This window comes from Bombina bombina, chromosome 4 (genome assembly GCF_027579735.1).
Source record: "Bombina bombina isolate aBomBom1 chromosome 4, aBomBom1.pri, whole genome shotgun sequence".
Classification (NCBI taxonomy): Eukaryota; Metazoa; Chordata; class Amphibia; order Anura; family Bombinatoridae; genus Bombina; species Bombina bombina.
The window spans coordinates 94,402,494-94,413,703 of record NC_069502.1 but is presented as its reverse complement, the minus strand read 5'-3'; the positions used below and the strand labels follow the sequence as shown (position 1 = coordinate 94,413,703).

The 11,210-nt window shown below is 36.1% G+C and overlaps 1 protein-coding gene across 1 annotated transcript; it reads left to right on the top strand.

Annotated features, from left to right (window-relative positions):
* Positions 1-5,593: 5,593 nt before the first annotated feature.
* On the top strand, positions 5,594-8,955 carry LOC128656911 (interleukin-17F). Its single transcript, XM_053711085.1, has 2 exons — positions 5,594-5,838; positions 8,634-8,955. Exons 1-2 carry the CDS (start codon positions 5,594-5,596, stop codon positions 8,887-8,889), a joined length of 501 nt encoding a protein of 166 aa, XP_053567060.1. The 3' UTR covers positions 8,890-8,955.
* The last annotated feature ends 2,255 nt before the right edge of the window (positions 8,956-11,210 follow it).

The window sequence follows — 11,210 nt, the reverse complement described above, 5'->3', positions numbered from 1 at the left end:
CCACCCTTTTTGTGGTGGTTATGATTTTTTTTTAATAAAAGCACAATTATATTTCCAGTTCCACTTTTTGTATGCTTTTCTACTCCTTATTTTATCACCCCACTACTTGGCTATTCTTTAAACTGAATTGTAGGTGTGGCGAGGGGTGTATTTATAGGCATTTGAGGTTTGGGAAACTTTGCCCCCTCCTGGTAGGAATATACTGTACATCCCATACGTCACTAGCTCATGGACTCTTGCCAATATGAAAGAAATGAAATTATCAGGTTCTTACATAAATTATGTTTTCTAAAATCTAAGGGCTAGATTACATGTGGAGCACTAAATTATTGCGCTACCGCAACAGGGCAAAATTGTCAGTTTGTAGGAGCGCAATAATTAACCAACCATTAGATCTCTGGTTCATTTTTTAAATGTGCCCCAAATGCCCTCAAAAAATAGTTTTTTTATTTTAAAAATCTATCTTTTTTTTATTAATTAAAAAACTACACTAGACAGTTGGTGGGAGTAGGGTGATTATATTCATATATATTTATGTGTTAATAAGCAATATTTAACTTCACTTGTAATCTGGCACTAAAACTATTTTACTATGGTTACCTTTGCCTGACATACAGACTGATAATCACTAGAGCCTATGTTCTCACTCAGACAATTCAGTTACTATATCACTGTTTGTAAGTACTAAATCTAATATAGCTTTGTGACCGCTGCTTCATAATTGCTGTTTCTGGCAAACCTGCAGGCTCGCCAGAAACACGGGGCATCCATTCGGAGCTTGATCAATGGGCCCCACTTTCTGCAATTTCAGTTACTTTAATATTTTCCTTCACATACAGAGCCATCCCCCTTTTATTCCTACTAATTTTTTTTAAACAAAATGCAACCAGGTATGACTGTGTCCCAGTCATTAGATTTATTCTAGCATGTCTCTGATAGTGCTACTAAAGTAAATGTACTTCACTTCCATTATAGACTGTGCTGTAGTTTATTTCCAATGAGACAACAAGTTAGAGATTACTTATATTTCAACTTTAAAGGGATAGTAAACTCAAAAAATATTTAATTTTTTTATAAAACATCATTAAGTATTATACATATTTACAATAAGTACCTATTAAAAGTTTCCTGTCCTTTTCTTGTTATTTCTAAAACAAATTCCATATTTCGCCAAACCCAGTTTTTCCTCATTCTGCATACCCTATAAAGATGTTCTACCTAGGTAGAAACATCATGGTGGCCCGCATGCGCATATAACATATTTTCTGAGTAACGCATGCGCATTGCGCATTTTGGTTCCCCTCAGTTCTTCTGTGGCACGTCATCAGAAAGCAGGGTAGACAGCTCTCAGCGCTGAAGAGACCCCTCGGACCCCAGCTACTGAAATCATTTGTGTTATTAATGACAACCAGCTGCATGTCAGTAGTCACTTCCTGCAGTGCTCAAAATCACAAACATTATACAATTACACTACACGCTCCTTAGCACTGCACCACCTTATATCAGTATCTCTATATTTACTATTAGACATTGGTGGGCGTGGCACACCAGAGCGTCTCAGCGCTGAAGATTCACTGCTGGCTGAAGGTGATTGTTCTAACTATCAAAATAAGAAGTCCAATGTTTTGGAACTTGCATTATCACAGCCTCCATGCGAGCCCAGCTTCCCCCAGCCCCGCCGCCAGCCGTCAAACAGCGCAGAGATTCACGGAGCTAGCCGGCTCCCCTCAGCATTACTCTCAGCCTCAAACCCACAAAAGTGACTCTGGACTTCATATAGAAAAACTTTATTATATGAAGTCCAGAGTCAATTTTGTGTGTTTGAGGCTGAGAGTAATGCTGAGGGGAGCCGGCTAGCTCCGTGAATCTTTGCGCTGTTTGACGGCTGGGTGAAGCTGGGCTAGCATGGAGGCTGTGATAATGCAAGTTCCAAAACATTGGACTTCTTATTTTGATAGTTAGAACAATCACCTTCAGCCAGCAGTGAATCTTCAGCGCTCAGCGCTGAGACGCTCTGGTGTGCCACGCCCACCAATGTCTAATAGTAAATATAGAGATACTGATATAAGGTGGTGCAGTGCTAAGGAGCGTGTAGTGTAATTGTATAATGTTTGTGATTTTGAGCACTGCAGGAAGTGACTGCTGACATGCAGCTGGTTGTCATTAATAACACAAATGATTTCAGTAGCTGGGGTCCGAGGGGTCAGTGGAATCACAATCTGTCACTGGGGGGGGGGGGCAGGGGTCACATTGTCAGGATCCCCATTAACCCTGTCATTGCTGTGGCTCAGGAGTAGCAGAAAACATTTGTCAATGTTACATGAATACACTGAGATTAGCCAGGAAATAAAAATGTCCCTGTGAATCTCTGTGGTGTTTGACGGCTGACAGTGGGACTGGGGGAAGCTGGGCTAGCATAGAAGCTGTGATAATTTATGTTCCAAAACATTCACCTTCAGCCAGCCTGGCTATGAATATTAAAATGTAATGGGCAGAACACGTCCCTATTGGCTGGGGCACGGAAATAATTTACATAAACCCTGCCTATTTTTAAGGGAAGTCTTTAATGCTCATTTTACAGAAATTAAAAAGTTAAAGCAAACATATTTAGAAGCTTCATTTCAGTAAAAAAAGTAGGTTTATTTTATAACATATGTTTATATAATTATAATAATGACTTATTTTCTTAATATTTTACAAAGATTTCTAACCCTTTAAAGGGACAGTCTACACCAGAATTTTTATTGTTTTAAAAGATAGATAATCCCTTTATTACCCATTTCCCAGTTTTGCATAACTAACACATTTATAATAATATACTTTTAACCTCTGTGATTATCTTGTATCTAAGCTTCTGCAAACTGCCCCTTTTTTCAGTTCTTTTGACAGACTTGCAGTCTAGCCAATCAGTGCCTGCTCCCAGATAACTTCTCGTGCACGAGCACAGTGTTATCTATATGAAATACGTGAACTAACACCCTCTAGTGGTGAAAAACTGTTAAAATGCAATCTGAAAGAGGTGGGTTTCAAGGTCTAAGAAATTAGCATATGAACATCCTAGGTTAAGCTTTCAACTAAGAATACCAAAAGAACAAAGCAAAATTGGTGATAAAAGTAAATTGGAAAAATGTTTAAAATTACATGCTCTATCTGAATCATGAAAGTTTATTTTGGCCTAGACTGTCCCTTTAAGCTCTCAATATTCCTCCAACCTCACTCTATGCTTAATTCATTACTTATTCCTCTCCTCTTACACAATCAGTTACTCCCATGCTCACTAACAAGACTTCTCCTGTGCTGAACTTTCTCTGTGGACTTCCCTTCCTTGTTGTCTCAGATTTTCCCCAATGTCCATGTGTTGAAAGCTCTCTTCAGTCTCAAACAGAAAAATGTATGACTTAGTTCCCTAAAATCATCTGCATGCTCAACCAATAGAACCGTTACTTGCCTTTAATTTATAATTTTCATCTCGTCCTGCCTAAATTAATCAAAAAAGCAATCTTATCATTTGACCCTATCATAACCTTTTTTACTAAAAATATAAACAAAATAATAACATGCATATTATATTTTCTGTTTTCAAAAATGATTTTGTAAAAAAAACTAGTGTATTTTTTAAAATAAGAAACTAAATATTTTAATTACTTACAAAAATAAATAATGATGTTCTGAACTCTACAGAGAACCAGTGGTTATCACAGTAAAGGAAATCATTAACTAACTTATCACAAGTCCAGGATAATCTTTATCAGGAGTTTCCTCTACTCAAATCGGACTGAAACAGAAAATGGGGACGGTCAGAGAAACAATATTTATTATTGTAAAATGATCTGCAACTACACCACCTGGCTGTCTGAATATGGTGACAATATAGTGACAGGTAGTGATTAAAGAAACCTGAAATTCTGTCACAGGGTTGGACATGAGTAACTACAAAAAACCTGAGGAAACTCAGGGGGAAACTTGTGTGAGGAGGAAAAGAACTTACAGTAAGATGCCCCTTATAAAAAGGCCCCATCTGAGGGAGACCACACAGAGCTCTCCTGACCTACAACTTGGATAGACAACAAAGACAAGAAGATACAGAATGACTTTCAGAAGCCTAGCGCTTGTTATTATGGTAAGTAACTTTTATTCTATTAGGAATAAATTAAGATAAACTGCTGACAGGGATCACATTATTTCTTATGTACCCAAGTTAAATCTTGCAACTGATTTCTGCTACTGAGCTGTAGATTTCCCTGTTTCACATTTGCAGCTACTTCCCTTGTGGAATATTTTACACATCTCATTTAATGAAATATTACTCTGTACTGCAGAATTCAATAATGTATTTGATGCCTTTAGCATTCAGGTCTTTAGCTTCGTAATATACAACAATGAATAGAATGACAAATAACAGCTAGTAGGGTTAATTCTCCTTGTTCATCCTATGCTAAAGTCACAGGCCAGCAATAACACCACTTGGGCTTCTTTTACACTCAGAGCAATACTATAGATGCTAAGATATGTTTAATTCACTGTCCATTCCAGCTGCCAGAGAAACTAGTGTATACTTTGCCTTTATCTGTTTTTATCATCAACAAAGTAAATATTTAGATCCACTGGGGCCGATTTATCAAAGCTTCAACTAATAATATGCTGGAATCTCGCGTCAAATTGGACGCAAAGCTGATCCGCCGTAATTAACAAAGTATCTAGATCGGCAAATGTTGAAATGTGTGACGTAATATACGCTCCCGCAATATCAATCCGACGCAGATCAATGCTTGCGTCATTCCAGATGTTTATATATACAAGTATGTGCAAAGATATATGTACGAATTATAGCATTAATAATTATTTAAAAAAACAAAAAAAACATGAGATATTCATATGATTTCTAGAAATACAAATATACATTAATTTATGTGAAAATATCATATATCAGTTTTTTATAACAAATACATAGAAAATAACTTTCTATGAGATATTATTGTTTGTTGAGGTATAAATCTAGCTATTTATTGGACATTAACAGAGGAAAAATAAAAGATTAGCTTTAGAGAAATGTTCTTGTTCATGGACAGTAATGAAATGGTATAAATAAAGTTGGAAAAATAGAATATCCCCAACATCAATGACTCTTATTTATCAACAGTCCGATGTTCATCACTCCGTACTTGATGCGCATGTTTTTGACAGAGATTTTAATAAATAAGGGAGTTGTATGTAGATTCACGGCAGCGATGTCTATTGAGCGTATTGACGACAGCGAATGCACAGAGATTGATGTTTTGATAAATCAACCCAACTGTCTCAAAAGTATGTGTCCCTCCCACAGTGTTCATTTTTTTAAATTCAACATTTACCTACTCCTTCCTTTAAAACATGCAGATGTTTATTTAGCTTCTGCTTGCAGATTATATTAGGGAAATTAATGACAATGCACTAATACAGTAAATATATACAGTATATTTCTCAATTTACCTAAAATGTATTAAGTTATCAAAGCTAAAAATAATTACTGTTTATTTATTTATTTATTGATTGATTTTTGCCTCACCTCTTTATCTTATTTATTAAGTGAATGTATATATTTGAACAGGCAGCCATGTTTGTTGCACTCTCTACATCAGCCTATGTACCAGAGGGATTGTCCTCATATCAGATGCACCATGAACAAAATACAGAGAGAGACTTCCCTACAGATACTAAGGAGAGATGTTCTCCCAGGAGGAGCAGACGATTGCCGAGCAGCATGAGTGTGGATATCAGTGCCATTGACACCAGCTACCAGGACAGCCTGCTGAATATGGGGGGCACTGAGAGACGATCTCTATCTCCATGGGACTATAGGTAGGTCTTGCACACATGGTCCTGCCACATGGCAAAACATTAGCTGCATATATGATATATTATGGCAGACAAACTAGGTTTTCCAACATAGGGCGAGCTTACAAGTAGAGCTCTATTTATCGCTCCCACCCACATGCTAACTCAGAAGTAAGTTTTTTTGCACATCAGGCAGTAAGCATTTTTATAATAAGACACAAAGCTCCACAGCAAAATGAAGTTCACCTCACTTTATTCCAGAGTGTGAATCCAACAGGTAGCAATGTTTTGGGCTTTCAACCCTTACTCATGCTAGCTTATTGTGATATGGTGAGACCTGCAGTGGGTCTCTAGCTTTTCACGTGCACTTACAGAGGGACTGTGTGCTGATTTCTTTTCTGTCATTAGTGAGCATTTTATAAGTTGAAAGTAAAACATTATAACTCACGTGCTGACCCAACGAGTGCAAAAACAATGAAGTTAGAATATCACAATCACTTTAAAGTATCCACCCATAGAAGTCAATGTAGAGCAAAAAGTAGAAAAAAAAACCTAACATCCAACTCGCGTTCAAAGTACTTGATCGTAATTTTCTCAAGTGCTCTAACCCGACATGAAAATATTAATATTCCACATTTTAATGTTCTTCACATAGAATATGTTCTATTTGATCATAAATACATATTTATTTATAAATCTGATGGTATTTTGGTATCCATTCCTATATATATATATATATATATATATATATATATATGTATATATAGATTATATATATATACTGTATATATACTGTATATATAGATTATATATATATATATATACTGTATATAATGTCTATTTATAAATACTTTATAAAAACATATTTCTCTATGTGAAGTACGTTGGAATGTGAAATATTTTCAGTAAATACATAGTTAAACACTATATTAAATATTAATATTGTATTAAAACGTTTTTACATGTTTTCAGATACTTGACTGTAAAGGGCTCCAATATATATGTCTATATGTGTATACATATGTGTTTAGATGTGTATATATGTCCATAAATACATACATACAGATATAAATACACCTGTACACACACAAATATATATATATATATATATATATATATATATATATATATATATATATATATATATATATATATATTATATATATGCACACACAAACGATTCAAATTTTAGCAAACCTAAACAAAATTTGTTTCATAATATTAGATGTTATAATATTAGAAAAAATGTGGTGCAGACCCAAAATTCAATATTGTTTTAAAATTATTTCAAATAAAGATACCCTAAATATATAATAGTCCAGGTATAAAAGTAGGGGAATTCAGCATTATTCAATGAAGTAAATATTAATTTCATTTTTGAGATATCAAAAAATCATGCAAAATTGGTAGCCCTGTCATCAAAGGCAAAACATATATCCTAAAGTGCAAAGTGCAAAAATCAAAAGTGCATACATAAACACAATATGTATAACATAAAACAAAAAGGCACATCAGAGGTAAAAGAGAAGCCAAGTAGCACACAACTGCTACACCAGACCCTGTATCATGCAGGCACCATCTGGGCAGGTATACTTGGGCATTTATGGATGCTAGCAAGTTGTAAGTAAGCTTCAGAAAGTAAAATGTGATGCAGGAGCGAGAGTAACCCTTCCAGTTACCCTTCGTAGGAGCACATTTTAGGCAAACATTCATTCACATGCCATTTTCAGTAAAGTAACACAGCACAGGAGCAGGCAAAAAAGCAAGCAGTTGGTATCTGTGTACTACATTTGATGCCCTTTTTTTCTAACACCTGAGCCCTCAAATCTTTGAGCCCTTATAACATTTTTTTGCAATTTTTTAAAAATATTTTTTATTATATAGTCTTACTATGAGTGTAACTGTACTTTTAAATGTATTTTTGATTTGTTTTGTGCAACTTTTTAGTCGAGCGTAACAGCTTACCAGAGCTCTTAAATCTCGCTATCCTGACGCACCTTAAATTCAATTGTGCTCAAGTGATCGCGTTTACTTTCAACCTGTAATGCTCACGCTACTTTCAACACACGCAAACAGCCGTGATAACCGATATCGATTATGTGCAACATTTAGCGCACCAGTAACATACAACATATGCAGCAGATAAAGCCAAACCTGTGATTACTTGTCTTGAATGATGCTTGTCAAACATTGTTTTGTTCTTTTTTACTTACTTCATAGTAATATTTATGTAGTGTTCTTCTTTAGGACTTGTAACATTAGCATTCCCAATACACTGATTTACTGTTCTTAATGATTCTAAACACCAGTGACTAGTAATTCATTTATTTTTTTAGTGTAAATTGCTATAAATGCAAATCAGCACTTCTATTTGACGTGAGCCTTAAATGGATGTTAAATTAATTATATATGCACACTGCAAAGTATTTATCAGCAATCAAGCACTGCATTACAAAATATCTTAAACCATTAAAAATGCTTTAAAATAATTTATATTTCCAGTTTACTAGCTCATTTTGTATTGTTTTGCGGTCTGAGGACATACCTCTTTAAAAGCCTATACAAACAGCGTTACTCAGGAAGAAATGTTGTAAAGAATTGATATGGATTATGAATAAAACTAAAAATGTAGAGTCAATAAGCACCCTGAGGGCAGGGTGAGGGTGTGTGGCTAAGCAGTCCCCAGTTTCGCAAGATGCCAGACGGAGTATTTGCAGTGGTAGAATGGATTATGGGTTTTTTAACAATGGAAATAAAACAGTAGAGAGTCTATAAGTGTCCTAAAGACAATAAATACAATATTATCTGTTCTATTGTAGCCTCACTGTGGATCCTGACAGATTCCCTGATATTATCGCTGAAGCAAACTGTCTCAGCTCAGTCTGCACTGACTCCAATGGAGAGCAAGTCCCTGACCTCATCTCCAGTCCTATCCAGCATGAAATCATGGTCCTGCGCCGAGAGTGGAAAGACTGTGACTATATCTACAGACTGAAGAACCAGCTGGTCATAGTAGGATGCACATGCACCAGAGCCGCTGTCAGCGAAGACTGGTCGTTATTAGATCTCCACTGATATCCATCCCCTGAGTCTGAAATAAATCCAATACATGTACAGTGTAATAATATGCAATGTATACTGAACCTCAGATATTTTATAAGTATTTTCATAAACCAAAGCTTTTTGCATTATTTGTATGTACTTGAATAGAGTTTATTAAAGAAAAACTATAAATCCTTGAATATTATTATTGCTAATATCTGAAATGAGATGAATGGATATAAAACAATTTAATTCATACCCATGCAAATAAAAACAGTGTTTTCTGGGTTATTTTTTGGACTGGATTATGTGGCGCGCTAACCTAGACCTAGGCATAGTGCTTTAACATTAAGATACATAGATATACATGTCTAAAGATGTATATGTATATGTATATATATATATATATATATATATATATATATATATATATAGAGGGAGTGCAGAATTATTAGGCAAATTAGTATTTTGACCACATCATCCTCTTTATGCATGTTGTCTTACTCCAAGCTGTATAGGCTCGAAAGCCTACTACCAATTAAGCATATTAGGTGATGTGCATCTCTGTAATGAGAAGGGGTGTGGTCTAATGACATCAACACCCTATATCAGGTGTGCATAATTATTAGGCAACTTCCTTTCCTTTGGCAAAATGGGTCAAAAGAAAGACTTGACAGGCTCAGAAAAGTCAAAAATAGTGAGATATCTTGCAGAGGGATGCAGCACTCTTAAAATTGCAAAGCTTCTGAAGCGTGATCATCGAACAATCAAGCGTTTCATTCAAAATAGTCAACAGGGTCGCAAGAAGCGTGTGGAAAAACCAAGGCGCAAAATAACTGCCCATGAACTGAGAAAAGTCAAGCGTGCAGCTGCCAAGATGCCACTTGCCACCAGTTTGGCCATATTTCAGAGCTGCAACATCACTGGAGTGCCCAAAAGCACAAGGTGTGCAATACTCAGAGACATGGCCAAGGTAAGAAAGGCTGAAAGACGACCACCACTGAACAAGACACACAAGCTGAAACGTCAAGACTGGGCCAAGAAATATCTCAAGACTGATTTTTCTAAGGTTTTATGGACTGATGAAATGAGAGTGAGTCTTGATGATCCAGATGGATGGGCCCATGGCTGGATTGGTAAAGGGCAGAGAGCTCCAGTCCGACTCAGATGCCAGCAAGGTGGAGGTGGAGTACTGGTTTGGGCTGGTATCATCAAAGATGAGCTTGTGGGGCCTTTTCGGGTTGAGGATGGAGTCAAGCTCAACTCCCAGTCCTACTGCCAGCTTCTGGAAGACACCTTCTTCAAGCAGTGGTACAGAAAGAAGTCTGCATCCTTCAAGAAAAACATGATTTTCATGCAGGACAATGCTCCATCACACGCGTCCAAGTACTCCACAGCGTGGCTGGCAAGAAAGAGTATAAAAGAAGAAAATCTAATGACATGGCCTCCTTGTTCACCTGATCTGAACCCCATTGAGAACCTGTGGTCCATCATCAAATGTGAGATTTACAAGGAGGGAAAACAGTACACCTCTCTGAACAGTGTCTGGGAGGCTGTTGTTGCTGCTGCACGCAATGTTGATGGTGAACAGATCAAAACACTGACAGAATCCATGGATGGCAGGCTTTTGAGTGTCCTTGCAAAGAAAGGTGGCTATATTGGTCACTGATTTGTTTTTGTTTTGTTTTTGAATGTCAGAAATGTATATTTGTGAATGTTGAGATATTATATTGGTTTCACTGGTAAAAATAAATAATTGAAATGGGTATAGATTTGTTTTTTGTTAAGTTGCCTAATAATTATGCACAGTAATAGTCACCTGCACACACAGATATCCCCCTAAAATAGTTATAACTAAAAACAAACTAAAAACTACTTCCAAAACTATTCAGCTTTGAAATTAATGAGTTTTTTGGGTTCATTGAGAACATGGTTGTTGTTCAATAATAAAATTAATCCTCAAAAATACAACTTGCCTAATAATTCTGCACTCCCTGTATATATATATATAAATATGTCTATACATTTTAAAGTTTATCTCACCCATAGAGTTAAGACTTAGCAGGGCCTTACTGAAGGGTCTCATGTCACAATCCACAGAACAACTCCCTGATGTTAACATGTCAATGATTTGGGAGAGGTTGTTAATGTTCATGTTGTTGTTATGAAAATTATCATTACTGTTCATAATGTTCATATCTCACAATGAAACTCATGTAGCACTTGCTATTCCTTTCGTTTTATCATTGCCGATGGAGAGAGTTAACTATTTCCCCACATTGCATCTGCGTAAAGGCGAAACGCTGATTTCACCTGCACACTGGCAATAGTTATGCAGTTGTAATTATATGGTA